This window comes from Anarrhichthys ocellatus, unplaced genomic scaffold (assembly GCF_004355925.1).
Source record: "Anarrhichthys ocellatus isolate YVR2014 unplaced genomic scaffold, GSC_Weel_1.0 scaffold441, whole genome shotgun sequence".
NCBI lineage: Eukaryota > Metazoa > Chordata > Actinopteri > Perciformes > Anarhichadidae > Anarrhichthys > Anarrhichthys ocellatus.
Genome location: NW_022280415.1, coordinates 10,884 through 38,600, shown reverse-complemented (window position 1 = coordinate 38,600; position 27,717 = coordinate 10,884). Strand labels below are relative to the sequence as shown.

At 42.6% G+C, this 27,717-nt stretch overlaps 1 protein-coding gene across 1 annotated transcript; it reads left to right on the top strand.

The window, feature by feature from the left end:
* Nucleotides 1–1,967: 1,967 nt before the first annotated feature.
* LOC116401429 (adenylate cyclase type 1-like) lies at nucleotides 1,968–25,101 on the top strand (the record flags this gene model as incomplete). The annotated part of the gene is made up of 17 exons (XM_031879813.1): nucleotides 1,968–2,103; nucleotides 11,273–11,400; nucleotides 13,699–13,857; nucleotides 14,275–14,416; nucleotides 15,572–15,727; nucleotides 18,844–19,041; nucleotides 19,151–19,248; nucleotides 19,401–19,485; nucleotides 20,022–20,111; nucleotides 20,405–20,667; nucleotides 21,413–21,539; nucleotides 21,969–22,085; nucleotides 22,218–22,364; nucleotides 22,455–22,553; nucleotides 22,663–22,777; nucleotides 22,881–23,005; nucleotides 23,287–25,101. Coding segments are annotated over 17 exons (2,572 nt in total), but the record flags the coding sequence as incomplete, so codon positions are not given.
* Nucleotides 25,102–27,717: the final 2,616 nt, after the last annotated feature.

The following is a 27,717-nucleotide window of genomic DNA, read 5'->3' as shown; positions in this document are numbered from 1 at the left end:
TGACTACGTCGACTTCCACACAGACTGTCGCATAAGCACTGATTCCCTCCAGATGTTAGGTTTGGTTCATGTTCCTCCATCACTCTTCAATCACTGATGTTAAAACCCACAAACCAAGCCAGAAATCTAGGTGTAGTTATGGATTCAGACCTCAACCTGAACAGCCATATCAAGACAATTACAAAATCAGCCTCCTATCACCTGAAGAATATATCAAGGATTAGAGGACTTCTGTCTCAACAGGATTTGGAAAAACTTGTCCATGCATTTATCTTCAGTAGGCTGGACTACTGTAATGGTGTGTTTACAGGTCTCTGTAAAAGGTCATTCAGAACGCTGCAGCTTGAGTCCTCACTAAGACCAGGAGGGTGGATCACATCACTCCAGTTCTGAGGTCTTTGCACTGGCTTCCTGTCCAACAAAGAATTGACTTTAAAATCCTGCTGTTGGTTTATAAAGCACTGAATGATTTAGGGCCAAAATACATCTCTGATCTGCTGCTACCTTATGAACCATCCCGACCCCTTAGGTCGTCTGGGACCGGTCTACTTTCTGTTCCCAGAGTCAGAACTAAACCTGGAGAAGCAGCGTTCAGTTGTTCTGCTCCACATATCTGGAACAAAGTCCCAGAAAGCTGCAGGTCTGCTGAGACCCTCAGCTCCTTTAAATCAAGATTGAAGACTTTTCTGTTTGCTGCTGCCTTTAATTCAACCAGATTCAAAGATAGGAATCAATTTCCTGCATTTCTGCATTTTACTACTGTATTTTATTTCTTACACTGCTTTTTAGTGTTTTAATGACTGTTTTTATTGTTTCAATCAATGTTCTTAATTGTTTTTAAATCTCCTTTTCTTTTGCCTTATGTTTTGATGCTTTTAATGGTTTTATGTGATGCACTTTGAATTACCTTGTTGTTGAAATGTGCTATACAAATAAACTTGCCTTGCCTCCATCAGCAGCTCTCACACACTCTAGCTATAGCGTTAGCTGTCATTGCTCTTTCATTGTTTCTTTCATCGTCCAGTTGTGGCGACGGCAAAATAATCAGACTGTGAAAACTCACAGCAACAGATAACCTCAGCGCTCAGTAAGCTACACCGTGATCCCAATTAGGACGCTGAGTAACTAACATGAGCAACATACGGAGCCCTCAAGTCACAGATGGGACTAACAGCTAAAAGAGGCGGCGAACAACATTAGCCCCCCAGCCGGTGAACTGCTTGTGTGGCTGTTGGAACTGCAGTGATATCGATGACTATTTTAGTGCCCACCCACACAGATACTGGACCAATTGCATTACAGCACCGACAGTCGCAACCAAAGATTCATGCCAGCATTAATGTAGGAGGTGCTATCACAGCAGAGATGTAAATGAATCGCACCGTTTCTTCTTTTTGGTTATTGCGATCCTGACCAAATCAATACACAAGTCAACACAAATGTGCTGATTTCACATACTTTTCAATTTTTTTTTTTAAATTTCAGTTCAATTTTAAACCTCAAGCACTCTCAGTTCAATGTAGCAACTGTGAAAAGGGAATACGAGTTCACCTGGTGAGGTGACAGCGCCTTGATGGTTGCAATATATCCCAGAATGGCTGTTCGCCAGCTCCTAACAGGACATGTCTCCACCTTGATCCCCATGAGAATGCCCTTGCTTCTATTCTGAGTCGCTCTGCTTGGCTGCGCTGCCAGTTAGAGAACGGAGCACGCTCCCTCTTGCTCGCTCTTATTTATCTTCTTTCTTTTCTTTTTGCTGCCGCAGGTCATTAATTTGAATGTTTGATTAGCTTCCTGTAAAAACATTATCAAAAGGGAATGTTCAAATTGACTTGAAGCTCAGGCTTCCTAGATGTCGCTTGCAAAAAGAAAAACCTGAGAGCTAATCTGATCAGGCACCCAATAATCTTTTCTCTTTTTCTCTCCTTCATACATGCTGCTATAAATAACCTGCTTTGACTGAAAAGCTTCTCTTTCTCTCTCCGTCACAGCATCCTGTTTGCAGATATAGTCGGCTTCACCAGTCTGGCCTCCCAGTGCACAGCCCAGGAACTGGTTAAGCTGCTAAATGAGCTGTTTGGAAAGTTTGATGAGCTTGCAACGGTGAGTTTGTTTCCCTTCCTTGAACACACATCCCTCAATTACAGCCACAGTTGGCATGGGAAGCTGCTCTTTTGCTGGTGCTCTGTCCAAACTTTGACAAGGGAAGGAAGTACGTGTGTGTGTGTGTGTGTGTACTGCTTTGGCCACAGGCCGCTGGCTCATGCCACTATTGTACCAGCTTACACTGTCACTGTGAATACTGGAAGCCCATATGATGCTTAATATGATTACCCGGTGCTTCATTTGAGGAAGAGTTGACAGACATCTCTAATCTAGGCCAAATTTACCCGGGGCTCAACCTCGCCTCCGCTCATCACTCGCTGTGTGAACGAACTGAATGAAGGGACCACTGAATTGTCCTTGACGCAATCTCTCTTGGGTTTGCATGTAGGAAAAAAAAAGATTTCAGCTCTCCCATCTGTCAATATGTCGCTCTTTGTGATTTCCGTGCTAAAAATCCGCTGAATTTTTGCTGTGAGTTTGACCGCTGTGGTTAATCTCGTTGCTTTCCAATGTAACGCCATCAGTGTTGGCGTTACAAAAAAAACAACCTTTCGGGCAAAATACCACCGGTACCTCGATGTGCTTTTCCTTTAAATTGTGCCGATCAGAATCAAAGCACGTCACCAGGACGGGTAGGATATCGCTCCTTCTTCGACACTGTGAATTAGTTTGACATATATATTTAGTTTGGCGAGAAGGTTGAGCCCCTGAGCCCCCGCAGATCACGCTTCCACAGCCTTATCTACATGTAATCTGGCCTCTATTACGTACACTCGGCACATGCCCTTGTCAAATCCATTAATCCACAGGATTACAACTAACCCTTTTTTTGCTTTCATAGAAGGTTTTGCTTGGCCGTGTTGGGAGCTTCTATTTTTAACTTGTTTGTTTACGCGCACAGAATTAGAACCGACTAAAACAAGAGAGTGTCTCTCAATTTGACTCGTTATTGTCAAATGATTGTCATTGCCTTTCCAATTAGTCTTGGATCGGTTGCTTTACTCGGCTCTTGTTGTTTTGCATGACAGCTGCAGTCTGTCTTTATCCTGCGGAAAGTTGCGTTCTGGGATTCCGTGCATGCAATAAATACACACACACAAGCCAGAGACGCTCTCATTTATAAGTCAAGTGATGTCAACAAGTCGATGCACTTTCATTTTCCAAGATGCTGCAATTCATTTGGCCTCAAATGATACAGTTTCACTTCCATCTCCCGAAGTAGCTTGGCTCGAAGGAATGCAATCTTGAGCTACGTATGTTTCCTTGCTGTTGTGATTGGATCCGTCTCATTGTTTGGGTTACGACAGAATAGATCGGTCTGATCTCAGCTCGGCTGCTAGCTGGGAGCCTTGTGTTGCACTCAAAACGTTGTCCCCAGCCATGAAACTTGTCATTAAATGTTCTAGCCTTGCCCTGACCCAAAGCCCCACTCATTCTGATCCACTTTGGCAGGAAGTGGCACTGCCGGTGACTCATGGCTGTGGTCACTGTGGCCACGCAGACTCTTTTTGTTCCGTACTCAGAGCGGGCGATGCCACATGGCCACCAGGCATCATCTCATAATACCATTTCAGCACCATCCCCACACCACCTGTCCACTCTTTGGACTTGTCAAGCTGCATGGGAAGTGAGCCAGGAACGCAGTGTACTCCTAGAGTGTTGTTGTAGTAGACCAAGTCTCTTCTCCTCTCCTCATCCAGCCAACGTCATATGAACACAAATGAAGATAAGCCTTTTAACCTCAGGTAGCAGCTTCTGAACTTGACACATTATCACTCTTACACTTAATCTTAGACATTAGATCAAATTAGACTTTTTTGCAATTAGCAACAGTTCGCCAGTTTTCAACCTTATCTCCATGTCAATCATTACTAATGCTCACAAAAGGAACTTATTCTTATTGTTTACCCACCCTGTGTCAAAGACACACGCGATCATTTAGTCATTTCAAACTCAAGGAAACTATTACAGTATTTCTCCTTCCCTTATATTCTTAGTTGTATGCAGCTTAAAAAAGGTGTTAACAAAAGACTCACGCGTTATCTCCTTTCGTCGCCATCTTGGCAGCGACGACACAGACTAAGTCCCGGCTAATCCAGAAAATGGGCAAAGAGGCGGATCTTACGTAGGGTAGGGTGACGCGGCAAAGTAGACAGATAGCGACGAGCAACCTGGGACGGCATCCACCTGTCACTCAAAGCTGCCAGGCCCTCAGTTATGCTTTTCAGCCTTAATATAATTCAAAGGGGGAGTTATATAAAATGTACAGTTGTCATAAACTAGCCATAGGGGCCAAAACCATTCTCTGTTCCAGGCAGTAAACCAGGTTATTTCTGCTGTTAAGTTGACATTTTAACATGGGGGTCTTAGGCCGTTTTGAGGAACTGTTTTTGACACTTCCGCATTGGCTTAATCTCTTAGCACCGGAGGTTGCTGCTTGTGTTACATGCAAACATGCAATGGCCAGAGGGAAAGACAGTGTACCCTCCGACATGTTGCATTAACCTTGCAAGCTGACATTCAGCAATGGATGGAATAAAGCCTCGGATCAGTCGTCAGGTTTTGGATTTCAAATTTGGTTGCGTCAGTATTTATCAAGTGTGTGCCCTCATCAAACTTTTCCTCATCACAACCTACCACAAGCGTGTTTCTGATCAATAAAAATGAGCTAGTAATGTACAGCTGGCTCCCATTGTTGCATGTATCGATATGGAGGAAGTGGAAAAGAGCGCTTTGAAATGTTTTACTGTAAGTAGCTAATGGTTTCAACACTCTCTGAAGTTTGAGCCTTCCGTGAGCTAAGCAACTCAGTGAACAGCATCATCAAAATTAGCCAACGCAGAAGTGCCTTAAATTTACATTTTCTCTAATGGCCAGTAGGGGGCGACTCCTCTGGTTGGAAATAGAAGTCTGTTTGTATAGAAGTCTATGAAAAAATGACTCTAGTTCTCACTTGATTTATTACCTCAGTAAACATTGTAAACATGAGCTTATGCTCTCAATCGCTAGTTTTAAGTGTTCTTCAATACAGCATGATGTTCATTTAGTAAATTATGGTTCATTTAAAGTAAAATAGACCATAAAGCAGAGTATGTTTTAGGGCATGGCTACCTTGTTATTGACACGCCACTACCACGGTATTGTCCGGTCTGGGAGTTGTCCATGATTTCATGTTGTAACATGAAAACATGGACAACTTTAAGCCTTTTAGAGTTTGTTTTCAGTTCATGAAAGTTAACTGTAATCTTTTTGGTCACCTAAAAATGCATTTTTCAGCATTCGGCTGTACTTAGCTCCACCCTCTCGCTTCAAAACAGCAGTCCCCAAACCAATGGGAGATGTCCTGGTGAATACGTCCATTTCTTAAATACAGTCTATGGTTAGGAGGCATAGCAAGCAATCCCTCTTGGACTGTGACATATGAAGTAGAGGGTAGCTTGAAGATTGAAATTTACCGGAAACCCACTCACACTGAACAGTATTTGCGGTTTCATTCCCACCACCCACGAGAATGCAAGCTGGGAGTAATTATAACTCCTCACCACCACCGGGCTGAGAATCAGCCGAATATACCGCTGAGAATGAAGACGAGGGGCGCTGACATTGCAGGAAAGCTTTGAAACCGTATCTCTACTCAAACTTGGTCTTTGGTGAATCCGAGAAAATACAACACACAGAGCAGACACAATCATACAGGGTTGAAGAGACAGGAGTTTACCATAGAAGTGGTCTGAAATTGATTATAAAGAGTTGGTATTTTTTAAATACAGGTAACACAATTTAGATAGCATTCATAATTGATGTCAATGTTTGTTTTGTAAGGAAAGTAATAGAAGAAGGAGATTTATTTGGAAGAGGGACAACAAGAATATAAATTAGCACACCAACCGGTCACTCCATAAACACTTCCTCTCCCTGGCTGAGTTCGCAACCGTCTGTCCGGCACTCGAAACAACAGCTTCTGTTGTGAGAGGGACTCTGTGATTCATTTATTGTTGTTGTGATGCTATAGAACATTAATAGCTCTGGACTGGTTCTGCTTTTGTGTCTGTATGCATGTGTGTGTGTGTGTGTGTCTGTGTATGTCTGTGCGTGTGCGAGCGTGTCGTCGCCGTTTCCATGGCAGACTTTCACAATGCTTTTCATTCTTGTGTCTCTTTTCTCTCCTCTCCCAACACCTCCCTGCATCACAGCTTTAAGACTCCTCCGCTCCTTGTTTCTCAGCTTTTTGATTGACACGCAGCAGCCTACTTCTCTCAACTGTGTCTTTTGTGCCCCGTGGTTCTCTGCACTCTCTTCCACTCTTGTGTTTCCATTTTTAGGATGGCTCAATGATGTATCTATCCGCTGCCTCTTGCTTCCCTCGACCAGTCAGAGTTCCCTTTCCATTCACACACACGTATGACTGTGAAGGCTTAGAGAATAGCCTGCGCCGCGTGTGCAGTGCACGGATGCATGCTGGAGTTGACGGGATTCATTGCTATATTTGCATCCCGGGTATTTTTACTTTTTTTCCCCCAGTATTTTGAAGAGAATTCACCTGAGCATATCAGATAATCAGTTGTCAGAAATGTAATTCCCTGTTCATACATTATACTATACCATATAACAACAAATACTCTAGTCTAGATAGGCATTAGTAACCTGAGGGATGATGCAATTTTAACTGTAATCCTTTTGTGAGACACTAAAGATTCCCAATGCAGCGGAAGAAAGTGAACAAAAAACAATTATATTCCCAAGGAAAGCGCAATTCTGCAAAAAGTTAACTTCAAAAAACGGTTCCAACTGCTTTGTAGATGTGATCATTTGTACATCTGCAGGTTTGTATAACACAAAGTCCTACGCCAAGAAAAATTGAACAAAATACAACTGCTCAGGATGCTAATAAAAAAATGTATTCTTAGATTAGGCACAAGGACTGTTCAGTGCCCACACTGTGACAGCTGCCTGCCAGAAACTAAAGTCCGGGTGTAAACACAGCTCCAATAACCCTGTTTGGGTTTGTCTCACGAGCAGGTGCAAGGATCACTCTCAAGTCCTACAGTTTCCCTTCAGACGCCTGTGTCCTAACAACTGTGGACTGAAGCAAAACCCAAGCCAAACAAGCCAGCTTGAGATCTTGACTGAGGAGTACGGGTGAAAAAAATGCTTCAAAATGATTAGGATGATTGGCTGTCAACATTGAAGCAGCAGAGGCCAAGACATCCGGACTTTTAGTCACTAATACGGGTCAAGCTTCAAAAGCACTGGATCCTACACTTCCCAGAATGCATCTCTAGCATTTATTTGTTCGCTCTCTAACTAGTTCCATCCCCAGTATTTTAAACAACACAACCACAGTTTTAAAATGTGTATTTTCACACATCACCACGTCATCAGGGTTATTTTTTAGACTTGACATAGCATGTATTATACAACTGTTATAGCCTGTATGTGTAAAATCAGTCAAGTAGCCTTTGAAATTTATATTTACAAACTAAATTAATAAGATGCATATTTTCAATTTAGGCGAAAAACATTATTTCAATCATCAATAGCTTGTTATTTTTATTACAGTTCCTAAGCATAGCTCAGCTAAATGCTGATTTCCTGGAAAGGCAACTACTATAATTACAGTACTCACAGCAAGTGTTCTTGAGGTGTTTTTAACCTCAAAAAACCTGTTTTTAATATTGTGACAGTTTTTCATATTGTGACAGAGAAAAGCTGACAGATTCAAATCACAGTTTGCTCATCTCAAACTGAAAAGACCGACAAAAACCATAAAACCTGCAGAGACATTATTTATGGAATTAGATTAAGCTTCACAAATTTCTTTTACCGTTTACTTTGACATAGGCTTAATAATCTCATAATGCATGTTAAAACCCAAATATATTTTTTGAATCTTTCATCATCTAAGAAAACAGAGCTCCTCGTTACCATTTCCAATCAGAAACAGCGCCAAACATTTGTTGTTTGTTGTATCCGTCATATCTGTGAAGTAAATCTATATTAATATGTTTGCTAAACGGATCTTGGTGGTGGGTGGAAGAAGTGTTGATATATTATTCATTTGTTGTTGCACATAAATGATTGCTTATCAATTCAAATCAATAAAAAAGGGAGCTGGGTGAGAAATATGCAGCCAGTGCTTGCGTGCAGGCAGAGACGGAAAGAAGTCAGCGGAGGCGAGGAAATGTTGAGAGAACTTCTGTATGCAAGCTAAAGATTTTGCAATGGATCCACTGTCTGCCTTTATTGATGAAATTACATTAAATAATTCAAGCCAAGGTAGATTGGAAAATGTTTGTTGACTATGTATTGGCCTCGTATAGAACAAATAAAATAGTGTGATTGCTTGTAGTAATTAAGAAAATTATTTCAACCGTGTGCCAGCACCAATTGGCACAGGGCAGATTCAGTCAGCTGCAAACACACCTTCCGCGTCCCTTTTTGTCTCCGCGTCCCTTTTTGTCTCTGTGTTATTTTTTGTCTCCCTCTCTTTTTTCCGTGCGCACTGAAGTGCTTTCTAATTTCCATCTCTGAAAGCATATGCGTGCGCTGTATGTAAGGTGCCTGGTAAAAGAACAACACTGCACTTTTGATGCTGCTGGTCGTGCTCGCAATATATTCCGACCTCAGTGAAAACATAAATTATCCAAAGCGGTCATCTTAAAAATGTATTTTGGCTTCCCTTTCTAATGGAAAATGTGAGTAGGTGTCTCAGTCGACCTGTCCCTAATACACACAGTGGCCGTCTTGACCGTCCGGATTGCCCACAATGCCTCAGTCACATGACGGTGGTAATCCTTCTTGGGACTGAATCAGCCCCTAAGCCCTCACAGTGCAGATTAGCACAGGAAAAGTACAGAGTAGGAGCCTCTGTAAGTACCAGGGCTTTCCCCTGCTTCCTGTAGCTTCAACTATGCCTCACTATAGCGCCATCTGTTACTGTTACTGCTCCACCGTGGCCTGAGTCACCCCGAAGAGACCCCTTTGGCGCCGTTATGGTTAAAAAAGGTTTTATTGTCAAAAGGAAATGAGAAAGAACCAGATCCAGATTTAGCTGTCCGTTTTTAGCACTGAGCACATTCCTTTTACCAAAGGTTTGAACCGTTTGCGTTTTACGAAATGATAAAATAAGATAACACTTTGTTGCTCCACAGGAAACACAGCCGTGGCAAATATGTTTTTGGTGGTCGGTCTGCCTCTCCATTCCATCTCTTCTTGTGAATGCAAATCCTCACTAACGCCTGGAGGCCTTTCTGAGAATGTGGCACAAATGTCAAATTGCCCTCTAGAATTTGGTGGTCAAAGGTCAAAAGCGGAGGTCACTGTGATAGACAGACCTTGGTTCAGACACCTGTAACGGGACTGATTGGCGGAAGCATACAACTGAGTTTTGAAACCTCATTTGAGATCAATAATTACTTCAATTTGCGATTCAATATTCGGGACAATATTTCAACCGAAAAGGTTTTTCACAGAGAGCTGCTCAACAAGTCAACGCGCTTCTCTCTGTGTTGCCTCATTTCACTGCTACTGAGGGCTTTGAACACGAACAGCACATGTGCCTCCATGCCACTGAGCACTCAGACAGGCATGACCACAGCATGTAGAGCTGCACGAGGCAAATAGTTGCCTCTAACAAGCCCTTGCTGTCTCTCTTTTCTGAAAACTCACATGGCTCGCATGTTAAAAATAGAGCATCCATCTTGTCTTGTGCCCACCGATGTGCATAATTATGAGGCTTTGTGCTCTTCACATGCATGGCCAGTGATCCCATTACCTCCATGGAAACAATAAAGGGTTATGAGAAGGCGTCCTCTGTAACCCGGTCTCCCTGGTAAAATCTCTGTCTGTTGCTCATATATCCTCTAATAATGGGTTGTGTTGGTAAGCCGCCTTTTCATGCCACTGCTTATTGTCCCTAAAGAGTGAGAGAGTGACTCACCTTATTCCCTAAAGTGAGACCGATCCTTTGATTTAGCGCTGCATTGTGGGAACCACTTCCGTGTTGGTGGGACTTCAAGGTCTCGAGAGTTTGCATGCTGTACAAATATCAGTTCACGTGGAGATCCACGGCATCGTCATGTTCTGTATGCTGTCTAACTGTTGTTGAATAACTCTCTCATCTGACTTTTTCTTTTCTTTTATTGAGTGCCTCTGTCTTTCTGATTGTGTGCCTGTATTTATTCATTTCTCCCTCACATGACGTCTTTGGGTTGGGTACTGTATCTCTGTTTCCTTCAACGGTCTCTGTGATTGGTCAGTGTCATATGTTTATGCTGTCAAACATCCTTTGGTGGCATAAAACACAATCAATCCAAGAGTGTCAGGCTATTTCTGTCAACAGTTCATCCATTAAGCCCCACTTCCTAGCCAGACTGATTTGCTGACTTTCTCATGTTTTTTAAGCTATAAACTAAATGGTACCGATGTACTGTGATGAAACACAGTGCTGGTGTTAATACTGACATTTCTTACCAAACTGTTTCAAATCAGCCCTAATCTAGCAAGGCCAATACTGAGATGGAGTCGACCGTTGGGACTAATCTACGTCATGAAACAAAACACCCTCGATGACGCATTAAGTTGTTTTCTGCTAACGTTACACTGGTTCGTGAAAGGGAGTGGAACAGCGAGACTATAGAGCCTGGAAGAGAGCAGACGGCCGCATGGGGTCTGTCTCCGAAACTGCCACCTGCGCTCCTCCCGGCGTAGTATAGTCTCCCGGCCGTGAGTAGTGAGGCGGGGTGACCGTGGAGTGTAATTAGAAATTGACTAATTTGTGGTCTGATCCCGGCCAAGAAATAGTACAACACATAACCCCCCAGTGTATGATGAGGTAATGAATAACTCCATCAATTCAATCGACCTTGGAACTTGCAGCAATGGATAGCTTGAAGCTAAATGGATCAGTTAAATGGATAAACTATAATTAAATGTCAGAATATTTAAACTGAAACACCGCTGCTCTCGGACACCAATGTTGCAACTTTGATTAAACTGAAAGAGCGATGCCCTTTGGTGCTTTGAATGTTTTTAACCACTTACTGAGCTCACCACGAAGATGCTTGTTGAGGATCCAATGTAGAGGTAAAGATGTTGTTGTTACTGATTGGCTAATCCTTATTTGGGCGGAAGACATGGAATCACAATGTCTTTTTGTAATCGTCAGGAGAACCACTGTCGGAGGATTAAGATCCTGGGAGATTGTTACTACTGTGTGTCCGGACTGACCCAACCCAAGGCCGACCACGCCCACTGCTGTGTAGAGATGGGTCTGGACATGATTGACACCATAACGTGAGTGTTCACATTTTTTGTCTTTTATCTAGCAGTATAGTGAAATTTAAAGTATCATTCCACTTAGTGTCCAGGAATGAAATCATTATCTGTCCTTTCGCTTTCTAAACAGGCGCGGCTGAAGCCAAAGAAATCTTCCCTTTAATCGATATTCTCTTCTAAACACACTGTTTAACTGAGTCCATGTCGAGAGACTTCCTCCGAGTAGAGTAAACTGCAGCCTGATTGGCCATGTGTGCTGTGAGGGAATTCTAACACTGAACATCTGAGTGAGCACAGCTACAGTTGACTGAGAGAGGGAGAAAATCAGCTATTGTGTTGAGCTTGTTGTCCTCGCATACCCTGCGTATAGGGCCAAAGGAAAGTGAGAGATTGAGATGCAGCGGAAGATTAAATCAGAAACTGTCATGACTTGACTGGAAGCCTGTTAATTAAGATTCAACTTGTTTTTCCTCAACACTGATTAAACAGAAATGCTCGACCTAGCAGCCTTTTTTGTTCTTTAGTCTATTTCTGCATGTTAGAGCAAAGTAGAGCATTTTGAGCAGTGTTTGTTCCCTGTCTGTTTCCCGACAGATTGCCACATCTATTTATGAAGAGTTTTGTATTATTCGCCTGTGTCTGACCTCGATCATTATACATAATGTTTGATTTAATAGCAAAAATTAAATCGACAATGTTGTTTAAATTAACACTGCTGATTGATTTCCTTTAAGGTTTGTGCATAAACAAACATGCAATGACGACAGTAGCGGTCCTACCCACGATGGATCACCTGTAAAACATATCGATCGACGACTGCTCGTGGACCATTCAATATTATGTCGAAATGTTTCGGCATGTGAAAGACATTATTTGTCGAGTTTGTGTCGATGAAGTTTAGTTTGACGGACATGTTATTAGTATATAAGTCTTATTCAATAACTGTACAGTGCTTGTGTACAATAATATATTGTTCAAAGGTGAAAAGAGTACGAGAGTATTGTACTCAAGAAAAATTACTCTTACTTTAAGGAAATTTATCCAAGTAAAAGTACTTAAAAATGTACTTTTGTAAAAAGTAGGTAAGTTAATGTTATTGTGTTACGTTTTAAAAGGGGGGAGGGGTCTTAGATACTAATGTTAAATCAAAGAGTAGGCTACAAAACAGACTGCAATAAGTGTCAATTCATTGCCTACGCAAGTGGAAGAACATCAGCTACAAGACTTCGTATGTCAAAACTAAGACACAGACATATACATGTATATATATATATATATATATATATATATACATATACATACAACCACACCAGTGTAATCTATTAGTTTCGTGTACAGGGACATGTATTGTCCATTTAATGTGTCGCTTGCATAGACTGTAATAATTGTTGTTGTACTCACCTGTCTGAACAGCACAGTGAAGTCCTCCACAGTCCAGGTTCAACTTTTCCCGCTCGTTCATTGTCAAAGCATGATATAAACTGTCCATTTGGCCTCTCCGTCCCATATAACCAGTCCTCTCACTCTCTTTGGTTCCACTGTGCTCTTCAAATTCAAAAAGTCTTCAAGTGAAAGAGGCTCTGCAGTCACACTGTCACAAACAGCAGAAAGTCCTCACTGAAGCTAAAGGTTCCTCGGGGAACACAGAAGTCACAGCTGGAGGATGTTAGCATTTAGCATAGCATGATAACCAGACTTAGGGTGCCCCTACTCTTCAGGGTCACGAACGCCGTCGGTGTGTCACTGCTCACAGGATGATGCTTTAACTCACTCGTTAATTAAGATATATGTTACAATTTTTTAACCTCCTAACTATGCAACATGACAACTATATTCACAACCTGAAGTGGCCACGGCGGCCCGTAAACGCAATTAATTATAACAGTATCATTACTGGAGTGTCACCTCTCTCCTGCGGCCGCAGACACTGCTGCAGCTGCTGATTCATCTCCTTTACTTCTGTTCCGTTCTCATGCAGTTTATCAAGACTTTTTCACCTGATTTTTGTTGCTACATTGTAATGGCTGCAATTTGAAATGTACCTAATAATTGTTATAAATAGTAGTAATGGTAAAATTACCGTTATTTGTGTGTACTTGTACCAAACAAAACTCCAAGTTAACAAAAAATGACTTTGTTACAGTCACATTAGTAAAGGTAATTTGTTACTTCCACCCCTGGAATTGTTAATGTCACTTTGTGTTATTTTTGTACATCTTCTGCACTGCCCTTTTAATGCTCTGCCTATTTATAAATGTATAGATATAAATGCAAACACAACCTCACCCCAACACTGCATGTGTTCTGTCCCCGCAGGTCAGTAGCAGAGGCCACAGAGGTCAACCTAAACATGCGTGTGGGCTTGCACACGGGTCGGGTGCTGTGTGGAGTGCTGGGCCTCAGGAAATGGCAATATGATGTGTGGTCCAATGATGTGACCCTAGCCAATGTAATGGAGGCTGGAGGGCTACCGGGGTCAGTACTGGACATTTAGCATGAAGACCAGCCTCAACAGCAATGGACACCGCACATGCATACTAATTATGTGATCTAGAATTGACACATGAAATCGTAAATTGTAAAGCGAGGTGTGAATATTTACATTATTGTCCTATATATATATATATATATATATATATATATATAAAATTGTATTTATTTTTTTAACCAAAAGTCTTAATGCTAGTGTTTTTAAAATACTGATAATTATTTTAAGATTTAGCCATAAAAAAAACAACCTTTTTGCAGCATTTTCAAAAGACTCCAAAGATGTCAGGCCTCGTTTTGACAGTCTCCTGTAACACTCTTCTGCAGATGACCTGCTTGGGAACTGTTGGTGCCTATGAGGCTGCTTGTGTATTACCCTGTCCCGTCTCCGCATGTGTTCCACAGGAAAGTCCACATCACTAAATCTACGCTGGAGTGCCTAAACGGAGATTATGAGGTGGAGCCTGGAAACGGTCACGAAAGGAACGCCTTCCTCCAAAAACATGAAATTGAAACCTTCTTTATAGTGCCATCTCACCGACGGAAGGTATCGCACTGTAATTCTGTGCTGCTGAATGTGTATTTAGCTTCTTTGAGTAAAATGATCAAGATGAAAGCATCAGTCGTTTCTTGAGATGACACTTCCTATAAGACGTTGGCCTTGGTTGAACCTTTTATTACCCAGACAGTGTGGACACACGTATGCTAATCAGTATTAACAGACTTATGTGGTAAGTCCGAGTAGGCTAGGTCAAAAAAGCAGACTTATCCTGACCTGTCTTCTCCTCTATGCCAATATGTACAATCAAACCTTCAAATAGGATGGAGCTCTCACACACTTGTTGTTGAGCTGATCTCACTTCCAGCCTGTACTGGATTGGACAGGGGCCATAAAGCCCGTGGCATATATCATCTCGAGTCTGCACAGTCTTGCAAACTTACAGTTATACGTATTAGTGTGTGTGTGTGTGTCAGTGCTGACACATAAACATGCACATCTCCCAACAGATGTGCCAGAAGCAGCTGGAGAGGGAATTTCAGTCTTGGTTTCATATTACTCTTTTCTCCTTCTACTTCTCCTCTCCTCTCTTGCAGCAGCTTCTCAATCTTACGCGATGTACCGCTTTGTACGCAGGTTACATGGGCCCTCGTATGAACCCGTAACACCCCAGTTGCGTGCATTTTTCTTCGATATGCGGGAGACTTTGCTAATCCTCTTAATAGAGCTGATGGTTCGACTTCATCAAAGGCATGGCTCAGAGAAAGACGTGCCCTGACTAAGCTGTGTTGGATAGGCTGCTACTCACTCTCTGCTATTGTGCCTTTATTTGCTCCTGCTCAGGGAAAAACGCCTTGGACGTTGTGTATCGAGCCAAACTAATATGTCTTACTGCAAATGACATCTCCTCAAACGCTTTAACTTGTGCTTAATTTTGATCAATCTTTCTAAAAATAGTTTTATAAAAGAGAAATGAGGGCAGCAAAGTCCTAAAACTATTAAAACCACCTTTGGGATTGACCTTATCTGAACCACTTTCTAGTGAAATCTCTGAGCCTGATAATAATGATTGCATGTGTGTGCATGAACATGTGTGCACGTGCATGCTGTCCAATGCCTTGTGCATGATTCATAGACCCTTACATATAACTGTTTGGGGTATCATGACTAAATCCTTGTTCCCCGTTTCTTATCTGGTGACAGATATTCCCAGGATTGATTCTTTCGGATATAAAGCCCGCCAAAAAGATGAAGTTCAAAACTGTGTGCTACTTGCTAGTGCAGCTTATGCACTGCAGGAAGATGTTCAAGGCTGAGATTCCCTTCTCCAATGTCATGAACTGCGAGGACGGTGATAAGGTATAAACTCTCAGTGTCTGTGTTGACGTTTCTGTGTTTGTTCGTGCTGTGACTTACATAAATGGAGACAAAGAGATGTACAAGTCTGAATGTCTAGAGTTTTCTGCAATAGTTAAAAAACATATTTGGTAAACGCTTGTTTGACTTACCTGGATTTTCTAAATGCTCTTAAATGTGGGCCTGATCTCTTTATTTAAACCACAACCTGAATCTTTGTTGTCTTTTTCCTGGTATTGTTTAAGCATTGGTGATGAAAACTACTTTAGCAACAACATCTGTCAGGCAAATGCTTTCTGTAGAACTGCACATCAATTAAGAGGCATTTAAAACTTTTCTTCATATTCAAATGTTTAATTTAATGTATATACCTGGGTGTCTTGCAAAAAAAGCTGTGCTGTTTCAACAATGTGCTTAACACCAGGAGATGGCTGTTCCACACTGTACATTTGTCTGAGTTCAGCTCCACAGGACATTGTTTCAACAGAACAGATCATGTGGATCATCCAAGGAGCAAACATTAGAGGAGCTACAGCGCATGTTCGTGGATTCCTTTACAATTTACTGGCTTTCTTAATATGAACTATTGGACATAGAGTAGATATTATTAGCATGTGCAAGAGACGCACACCTCCGCAACGCTGTCACACAAATGTTCTTTGTCACCTCATTGAACATTGTACAGTGCAGTCTTGCAGTGATGTTCGTAGCACAGCCAGTCCCTTCTATCCATCGTCTACGGATCTTTGCTGCAGACTTTAGACTCAAAAATGAATCGTTAACCATTTTGAGTCAACTGCCTATTTTGGGGGTTTCGGGCCGGTTGGACAGAAAGCAAGCGGTTCGACGGTGGTCACCGCTATCTAACATTTTATAGATAAAGCGATTAAACAAGAAAACAAATGTCAGATTAATTGATTATTAGAATAATTGCCAAGTACAGCCCTTCTCTGAATGGTCTCTCTTAGATGTGACATGGAAATCATGACACCCAATATGTCACTGAGTCGATGATGAATGAGCAAGTTAAGGAGAAAATAATCAAATGTTCCTGGGAATTAAAAAGGCTTCACGAACTCACTCCAGCAGCTGTACATCTTAGTGATAAATATGTGGCAGTCACAGGATGTACGCTTTATCGTAAGAAGCTAGGGAATGATGGTAAGTGATGCTCTATCAAGACCTTAGCATGTCGCTCCTGCCATAGTTCAACATACTAAGACCCCCCCCCCCCCACACACACACACACACAAACATCAGACGTCAGTCATACTGGCAATCTGGCCAAATGTCAAAGAGCTTACTTGACCTTTTGTGCCTTAACAGAAATCCAGTGGCCTGGCAGCTGTGTAATTCTTGCGCCAGCTGTTATAATCCAGATTTTCAGGTGTGTGTGTGTGTGTGTGTGTTGGGTATATATTTTTTCACATTTTTGGGACTAACCACAGGTCACACCATCATTAATGAGGACTCGCCTCTCCAAAAAAATAGTTTCCACAAGTGGAATCATTTGTTTTGGGGTTAAGACTAAGATAAGGGTCAGAGAGGTATGTTACAGTCAGGACAAACATCCAGGGAAGTCATTTATGTCAAAACAAGTATAGCAGCGCAGATTTGTGTTTTAATCATTTTCTATGAAAGTTTGACGAAGCATCATCTTCCTGCTCTTCTAATGTTGCCCTCAGTGGCTGCATGCAGCAAACCTCAACCTCGAACTACATGTCTCCTCTTAGATCGGCATTACTGATAATGACAACACTGTTGCGCCGTAGACAGAAGGCATATTAGTGTAAAATGAAAGACAAACGGAAAAGTGGTGACAGGTTAAGTCATACATGCACCCACTACTGAAAGCTAATTTCGCATTCCGACCACAGACACTTGAATTGGGAGAAAATATATATGCATTCAAGGCACGGAGGGGAGCAATACGGATGAATGGGATTTTTGGTGCAGCAGACATGCCTGCATGATGTGTCCTGTGCTACATTGAGCGCAATATGGAATATAAGGAGAAGTCGGCATCTATGCTGCTGCCTCGTGAATAACAAAACGAGAGCATGAGGGAAGCACAGAGAACTAAGGGATAGAAACAGGGAGATAAAGGAAGAAAAAAGACTAGATGGGGGGAGGGAAGAATGAACAGAGACAGGGAATGATGTAAGTAAGGAAAGGAAGAAGGAGATGTGAAAGGGATGTGAAGAAGGAAGTAAGCATGAATAGACAAAACCATGGATGAAAAGCAGGAAGAAAGGTAGAATAGATCAAAGCAGAGAAGGGATGAAGCGTGAGAGGATATGTACACAGAAGCAGGCAAGGAAAGAGGGAGCAAGGAAGGATTTACAGAGCCTGGGAAGGAAGGAAAGAAGGAAGAATATACGAGAGAAAGGAAGAACTAAGGAGGAATAGCTGTAATCAAAGAAGTGGGAAAGGAGAGACGGACGTAGGTATAGAATATATGGAATTGGGCTAGCTAAGGAGGAAGTAAGGAAGAACATAAGCAAGTGAGAAAGGAAAGAAGGAAGTAAGGAGGAATATATAGAGCAGGGGAGGAAGGACGAATATACTGAGGCAGGGAAGGATAGAAGACTGCACGGAGCAGGAAAGGAAGAATATACAGAAGTGCGGAGAAAAGGACAGAAAGAAAAGGAGGAAAACAAGGAAGTGTCAGCTCATGAACTCATGAACACTCTGGTGATCCTTGCTCACCCTTTGCTCCCCTACTGTTCCACCAAGCCACACAATTCATTCACCATGCTCACTTACATGTATACACACACACACACACACACACACACTCACAAACATCCACTCTGCCATGTTAACTCTCTGGCTCTGCTCCAACGCCCAATGTTTTGCAAAGCAGCTCCCTTTGGCTGCCGAAGACACTCAGCCACAGCGGGGTGCATTCAGTAATGAAGTTAAGTGTGAAGGCAATGTCCTAATTTGAAAGTATAATCAGCTGCCCGTGTTTATTGTTGACTCCTTCTTTCACCCTTGTTCCTTATATGATAATGCTCCAGTAGTGTGGAGAACACAGGGCGCTATTTATCACACTGTTGTTTTTCAAGTTCTACATTGTCAGTGAAGACTTCTTCTTTTTTTATCATCTCCACCAGCGGAGGGCCATGCGGACAGCTCCACAGAAGCTGAGGAACCGTCCCAACGCAAACCAGACTAATGTGATCCAGAGCAGCCCCAGGACCCGAGTCAACCGCTACATCGGCCGCCTGATCGAGGCCCGCCAGACCGAGTCGGACACGGCGGACCTCAACTTCCTCACGCTCATGTACAAGTCCTCGGAGCACGAGCAGAGGGTAAGGGGCACTTCAGACACTGCAGACACACACATATGCTTGTTGTGCATTAAAACCTCCGAATTATATTTTGTCACACACTCTCTATCTGGTCTCTGGCATCGCGTAGTACCAGCAGGTTCCCGATGAGCACTTCATCAGCGCAGTGGTCCTCTCTCTGGTCCTAGCTGCCTTGTTTGGCCTTGTCTATCTTCTCATCATACCACAGTACGTACAGCAGAATCTGTCGCCGTCCCTTCTTCTCTCTATTGCTTTCCCTCTCTCCATTTACCTCTTAGTTACTCAGGTCTGTGTCTTTTTAACTAACCCCCCGCCATCTTCTTCTCTCCTTTTTTTTTCTTTTTTTTTTATCCACTCAGGGGCACATTGGTACTTGTCCTTCTCGTCTTCTGCATCTGTTTCCTAGTCGCTTGTATCATGTACCTGCATATCACTAGAGTACAGGTAAACGCGTCCTTCTCGCCTTCCTTTCCTCAGTCACCTTTTACTCACACCCAACGAACAGAGCTGTCAGGTTTCCTCGTTTCAATTTTTCTCTGCTGTACCTCTTCTTTTTTCGCTGACTAAAGAGAAACATGTCAATGTGTTTCACAAAGGCCCGTAATAACGATTCAGTATTCATTGGCTTCCAGATTACTTCCTAAGCCCCTGTACTGTGTTTAAACTAGTCTGTTCATTTCAGCTTTTGTTGAGGTTGATGGTCGTCCTCAAAGCTCCTGACCGCGTCAGTTTGAAAGTTGTCCTTATTTATTTTTTTACACTTTCATGTTCTCCCTCTCTTTGATTGCAAGTCTTTCTTTCGATACTATTCTCACATCTGCTAACGCACTTTGTCCCATTGTAGTCTTGCCGTATATTAACATATATAGTGTCATATATGTAGGCCCCGCAATATAAATATTAAAGATGTATCACATCATTCACAATTCCTCATGGTGTCCGTCGCCTTCACCTAACTTGTCTTTGTTGTTGTCTCGCAGTGTTTCCCAGGGTGCCTGACCATTCAGATTCGCACTGCTCTCTGTATTCTCATAGTGCTCTTAATCTACGCTGTGGCCCAGGCCTGTGTGGTAAGTGGGAAAGGCAAATGAAAAATCCACCAAAAATCACCCACCATACTGGGCAACCAGTAGAAAAAAATGTTGCCAAGCCTTGCACTGTAATTGTAGTTCCTCTTTGGTTTAAAAAAAAGGGAGTGCTTACATGCAAGACTGCACCTGTGAGATGATTTATTGTAACAGATTTAATAATTATTCTAACAATTGTGCTTTACATGATGGTAAAGTAAATTAGGAAACCAAAAAAGCTATCATGATAACTATTTCTATGAAAGTAGACTACCATATGTATCTGTCTCGGTCAGGTGGGCTGCATGCCCTGGTTGTGGGGTAGTGCCAACGCCAACAGCTCCATCGTCATCATCGATGTGGACAGCGGCGCCAACCACACCATGGCGGAGCTGCCTTGTGACGGCGCCCGCTACGCCTTCCTGTCCTGTGTGGTGGGCACGCTCACCTTAGCACTTTTCCTGCGGGTCTCCTGGCTGCCAAAGATGGTGCTGCTGCTCCTTCTGGGGGTGCTGTATATCACCGTGTTGGAGCTCAGCGGCTTTCGCAAGACTGCAGGGTGAGGGGTTCACGGCACGACATGACATGACCACGAACACCAGGCACGCACAATCACGCACAACACCCCTCATTTGCACTTCTTTTTTTATTTTATGTCGGTCGGTTCCCGAAATCACACGAGGCAACGATTGGCTGTGAACATCAAGCAACGCTTTTTCTGTGTTTGATCCGCAGAAGGGACGGCTAACCATGAATTTGGAGGAACATTTACAGTATATGTTCTGAGATGTATGTGCGTGGAGGAGTCTTTTGCTTGTCTGCAGCCCACACACTCTTTCATTTTCCACCCTTTGAAGCAGCACATCTGCTCATTAGTTCCAAATCAGAAGCCTGAAAGGACAATGTGGGCTGAATGATGGGAGCGCGTTAGCTGTTTCCCATCACCCCCCGTACCGAAAGGGGCTCGGCCAATTCTATTGCAGCACAGATCATAACTGTGTCCCTGAAAAGTGATCATGTAGAATTTGATAAGGCTATTGAGATAAAGATCTCTTTTGAAAAAAGCTAATTTTATATATATAATATAATTTCTTTGTATGGTTCAAAGTTTCAAGCACATTTAATCGCTTTCATTTATACTTTTTCATTCGTTTAAGATTTTGTTTTGAAGTAAAAAAAGAAAATAAAAATAAAAAATAAAACTTTTTGTTCCCGACACTGTGGGGGGTCCATATAACCCTCATGTGCAGTTTTCTGTGTGGTCCAGTCCGGTGCTGACTTGTGCGTTGGTCTCTCTTCCACAGTGGGGGGTCCTTCCACATCCGGGGCTATGAGCCCATCCTGTCTCTGTTGCTCTTTGTCAGCGCCCTGGCCCTCCACTCCAGGCAACTTGACCTCAAACTACGCTTGGACTTCCTTTGGGCTGTGCAGGTCAGGAAGTGTGTGCATCAGTGTGGATGTCATAATATATATACGTTGTGTGCCGTAGAAATGCTGCCATTTCAACCTTGATATATGTAAACTATCGGAGTATGGAGGGATTTGTATTTATAGGCTGCCAGCTGTCTGTTCTTTGGCAAACACAAGGGTAAGACGCTTGTTTTCATTTGGCGCCAGGAGGTTGTTTCGCAAAGTGGGACTGCAAAAGCTGAATTTGAAGCTATCCAATCATTTAACTAGCAGCATTAGTCATGTAATGTACCCAAGTCCGTCCAACTATGAGCCACACAGTCCATGTTGTAAGGTTTGTTACTGACCCCATGTGGTGAAAATGTGGGACAAGCTACAATCCTCACGGCTGTATCTGTGTATTTGTGTGTGTGTGTGTTTGTGTGTGTGTGTGTTACGTTTTGCTGTCAGGCGGAGGAGGATAGAGATGGCATGGAGAAAGTCAAGCTGGACAACAGGAGGATTCTCTTCAATCTTCTGCCCGCTCACGTGGCTCAGCACTTCCTGTTGTCGAACCCCAGGAACATGGTGAGCCTCGCTAATAGACAGGCAGACAGACAAACAGACCAACAGGTAGATAAACAGACAGAAAATACCAATCAGAAGACACCAAAGGATGCGCTTGACACAGTTACACTGTATTCTTTCGTTCTGCATTAGGATCTCTACTATCAGTCCTACGCACAAGTCAGTGTCCTGTTCGCCTCCATCCCGAACTTCAACGATTTCTACATCGAGCTGGATGGCAACAACATGGGAGTGGAGTGCCTGAGACTACTGAACGAGATCATCGCGGACTTTGACGAGGTGGGATGCAGATTTTCTGTTTTGTTTTTTTAACACAGACCTGCGGGTGATTTGAACGGTGTCTGTATTTTGTGCTTATTTGAATTGCAGCTCATGGATAAAGAGTGCTACAAAGACATAGAGAAAATCAAAACCATTGGCAGTACATACATGGCAGCCGTGGGCCTTGTCCCCACCATTGGTACCAAGGTGACGTGTCGTTTTTTGTGTAAATGGACGTAGTGCACCATAACGAAGACAATAGGTGCGATCGTTTCGTGCATACACACTAACCGCTCCGTGTACTTCTCCTCTTCAGGCCAAGAAGTCTGTCTACGACCATCTGAGCACGATAGCAGACTACGCCATAGAGATGTTTGACGTTTTGGATGAAATCAACTACCAGTCGTACAACGAGTTTGTGTTGAGAGTGGGTATGTCTACCCTTGTATGAAGCCGTCGGCACGATCACAAAGTAAATCACAATCAGAAATCTCAGGCAATATTTTCTTTACCGTGTTCTTATGTATCGTGCAGGTATCAATGTGGGTCCGGTGGTTGCGGGGGTGATTGGGGCGCGGCGACCTCAGTATGACATCTGGGGGAACACGGTCAATGTGGCCAGCAGGATGGACAGCACCGGAGTACCGGGAAAGATACAGGTATCCAACGCACCTTAGATTACAATATTTATCTAAAAGTAATTAAATTATAAGGTTTTGTTTTCCACGCAATGCTAATAGGGAAACCTGGACAAAAAACATCAAAACTACAGAAATTAATACATCATAAAAACACAAAACTAATAAAAAACAATGCATGCTATATGTAGACATCATGACTTTAAAGACAAGTAGATAACAATACGTAAACATCCCGTTTTATTCTGTTTCATTTGATTGAACTCAGCTGAAACCCAACAGTGTTTTCCGTATGTTTCCAGGTGACCGAAGATGTCTACCGCCTGCTGAACACCAACTACGACCTGGTGTGCCGTGGCAAAGTCAGTGTCAAGGGTAAAGGCGAGATGCTGACCTACTTCCTGGAGGGCAAGGTTCAGTGCGTGGGCACCGTGACCACCTCTTCGGTCATGCGCTCCGCCAGCCTGGCGCGCCGGATCCACTCCTGCGGCAAGACCAGCGTCCCGACTAACCTGGGCAGCGTCTCCTCCGCCACCAGCCTGAACGCCCACGCCAGCATGGGCAGCAACATTCAGGTGAACGCCGGCAACAGCCAAGCGACGTGCCTGCCCTCCACCTGCGAGGAGGACATCGAGCTGACGGAGATCCAGATTGAGGCCGCTGCAGCTGTTGCAGATGTTGCGGTTTAGGAAGAAAGACAAACTTCCCTGCGGAGAAGGAAAGGAAAAAGCCTGGTAGGAGGCCTAGAGAAGACAGGGCTGTCCAGGTGTTTCCTATAAATCCTGAGCTACTGGCACAGCCCAGAATATGCTCATTCAGGGTGTGAACTTCCAGCGAGAAATGAGATGGTGATACGGGACAATCATACTCACTCGGGGGGATTTTTATTAAAACTTCTTGCCACTCTTGGGAGGCAAGAATGCCCAGAATCTCAAATCCTCTGTTTAACATCTCTAATACCAGATGATTCGATTTGTGGCGCTCCCGGGTTCCCCTTCAGATCCAGGTATAATGTGCATCTTTGTTTTCTATGTCGTGCATAATCCGTGTACAGAGGATACGTGCGTTGATATCCGGACAAAGACTGATCGCGCTATTGCTTTTGCACTGTCTCTCCGATTATGCCAAGGATACATTGCATTATTTACCACGTAATACGGTGTTGTTTCTTTTTTTGGTGTGCGTAAGCATGCACGTGCGCGTGTACTTGTGAGCGTGTGTATGCATGCGTGGTTAACTCTGAATTGTAAATGAAACAGCACAAAATACTTCTTTCTTTTATACTCAGAGCTCACTGGATGAAATAGGCTTTTTCGAGTCATATTTACAGTTGATAGCGCATGACTTTTTTTAAAGAGTTGACACAGCCATAGCACTCCTGTTGAAAGAAAACCAAAGTATTGAGCTTTCCATAGATCTCTAGTTTCGCTGCTCATATCGCCTCAACATATATGTAACAACACACAAGTGAGACGGTTGAAAAATATTTGGCATTCGGGGCTCTTTCAGATGTCATGGGAGGACTTTAACTGGAAGTTTGTGGGGCGCAGACATATATGTAGATATCCAGGAAGGAATTCATCCACAAAGAGAGAGCACATACAATATGCACACGACTTCTGCAAATGCGCGACCTAGTCCTTTAGCCTAAACCTTTCAAATGCTCCGTGCACATGGACAAACTTTTGGTGCAGTGTCTGGCTGCTGTTCTCTCCGAGGCATGCGTCGCCCTATACTCCAGCTTTTTTTTTCTCTCGCTATATTAAAGCCACATTTTGAGTTTTCCTCAAAAGAAATATATAAATATAAGCTTTAGCACGTCTCTCAGATACAGTCTCAGAAAAGTGGGGCCCTTTCGAATATCTTTGTAGCCTCTTTATCAGCGTTGGACTTTCACTCGATCCGCAAAACGTGTAAATACGTGATGTTTCAAGTTTTTTGCCTTACTCAATAAGCTTACAGTGATTACAACCTGCCTTTTTAGATATGTTCACTTTGATATGCAGATCATACTTTTTGTAAATAGCCAAAAGCTGTAAACTATGTTGTATCTTGTACAGTGTAAAGTTGGGTTATTGAATATTTTGTAATAAAGACAATATTGGTGTATAAAATAATCAAACGAGTACGGCTGTGAATGTCAATGAAAGTCGGGCCGCCAAAGATATGAAACGAGTATGTGTATGGGATTGTGGTTGAGGGAGGAAATGAAGATCTTTCAGTTGATCTTTAGGATGAGCCATATGTGGATTCAATCTATTTACATTTTGCCCCCCCAAACCTCAAACGCTCATCGGGCAACAAATATAACTTTTTCCAGGCAGTCTTCGTTAGTTGCACTCTATAAAACTTAATTTCACACACCTTAAGGCTCTAAGAATAACAGCTGTCACTCTACACGGCAGAATGCAGCACACAATGGTTTATTATGCCAAACGGTGGACTCCCACAACCCCAGAGCCCGATGAGTGTCACCATGTCACACACACGGAGCAGGGGTGTATGTGGGGGGCGGGGGGGGGAATTCAAAACTGTTTTCCCAGCATTGACGTAGAATTTGTCTTGGGTTCACACAGTGTAACTGTTAAGTCAACACACGCCTGGCTTGCTCAAACAATTCCAGTACAGTAGATGTTGGAATTATTTTTTGCTTTGGAATGAAATACTAAAAGAAATCTGATCAGTTATTGAAAATTTGAGAAAAATTGTAACGTTGATGTATTCTGAAGGAGTTCTTGCTTTTGCTTTCGAGAAAGTGTCACCGTCGTGGTTCCCTGACTCCAAGCTGAAGTTGACATTAAGCAATGAAGGGAATCTGGTGACTGATGGTTCACAAATAACACTCCCCCTTGTGTCATCAGGGCTAAAAGGGGTCAAGATGAGTAAATGAGGTTGAGATATTCTTCAATAACAAAATTTCAACAAGCATGAAAACAGTAGACATTTTCTGACACTGCTTCATTTTATAAATATGCAATTTTATAATCATTTCAAAGGAAGTCTCCTTGAAGGAACTCTGTATTTTGGAACTCATTTTAGGGGAAATAGAGATGATGCTCTGAGTTTAGTTAGTTCGGAGCCGTTATTGACTCCAGAGGAATTTTCTTGCAAAAACTGCTGAGTTTTAACCCAAGTAATGTATTTTTAAAGATCATGTTTCGGCTTTTTTTTGCCTTTATTAGAGCAGCTGAAGGATGACAGGGAAGGAGGGAGAAAGAGAGGGGACGACACACAGAAAAATAGGCCGCAGCCTGGAAACGAAACCCCGGGCCGCTGTCGAGGACTCAGCATACATGGGGGAACACCATGTACCAGGTGAGCCAGAGGTCGCCCCCCAAGTTAATATTAACTCATGAATCACTGATTGGCGAAGACTTAAAAGATGTTTCTCGTAAACACACAAATGTTATGCTCATATTCACCTTCAGTTTGCGAAAACACATCATGTTTACCTACTTTATTGCAATGTTTCTTTCGTCATCTTCAAGACAATTATTTACGTGAGAGGCCAATGCACTTTGTTACACTTTTGCTAGTGTACAGTTGAATTAATAAATAACAGGAAACAACGAAGAGACACACAACTAAACCAAAACAAAACAAAAAGAAAACACACACACACAAAAAATCTCGTTTGTCTTACAGCCGTGTTGAGTAAATTTATAATGGGATAGTGTGTAAAGGTCAGTAGTAATGTCAATGGCTGCGTCCAAACTTCCATGCTAACACGCTGTTTAGCACGCTAAAACAGAATGTGAGGTTTTTTAGTATGTCCTTAGTGTGAAACCAATAGTACGCGAATTGCATATGTGAAATATTACAGTATGCAAACACTGGAGGCTACGGCGGCATAAATATCCCACAATGCAATGCTTGTAGTGACGACAACTTTCATGACAGCTCTGTCACGTCAAGCACGCTTCAATTTAGGTTCAAGATTCCGCTTTGCTATAGCATCAAATATTATTTGAATTAGTTCAATCAGACTTCCTCATTCTCACGATCATCATTTGAGATTGGCACGGGTTACCTTGGTTACGCTTCTCCAAGGAGGCTCTCAAGAAGTGGCATGGATCCACTCCAAGTGGCGTGGTCGGTGCGTCAGAAAAGATACATACTACTGTTTATTCACACATTTTGAGTACTGCTCCATCGCACTAGTAGTCAAAAACTCCATATGGTGCCTTTAAGTTTCATACATGTCGAATTGTATGATCGCCTGAGAAAGGTTCCACATTTGTTTGCCTCTTCAGATGAAATAACAACTCTCTAGGTCACACAAGTTAATTCATTCATTTGTATTTTTTTTAATAATTTGTACCAGATTACATAGTTTTTTTCCAGGAATTTTTTATTTTGTTTGTATCTCCCTCCAGAGCTACAGAGCACATTATACAACTGTTTTCACTGGAGACTGTGACGGATATACTGAACTTTTTGTGTCAAAAAAGTGTCGTTAACCGTGTCTTTAAAATAGTTACCATTTCAAATGTGTACATTGCAGTATTTACCACGTGAAATGGCGTTGTTTCTTTTTTGGTGTGCGTAAGCATGCATGTGTGGACTTCACAAGTTAATGCCCCACTTTGTGGGGTGCAGAAATATATATATATATATATATATACACAGTATGGTATATATGGTTTCAAATAGATATGTATTGCAACACACATATTTGATTTTATACAACCTTTGGTTCCTGTGTCTAAAAGGACATCCACGCCCACCTGTCT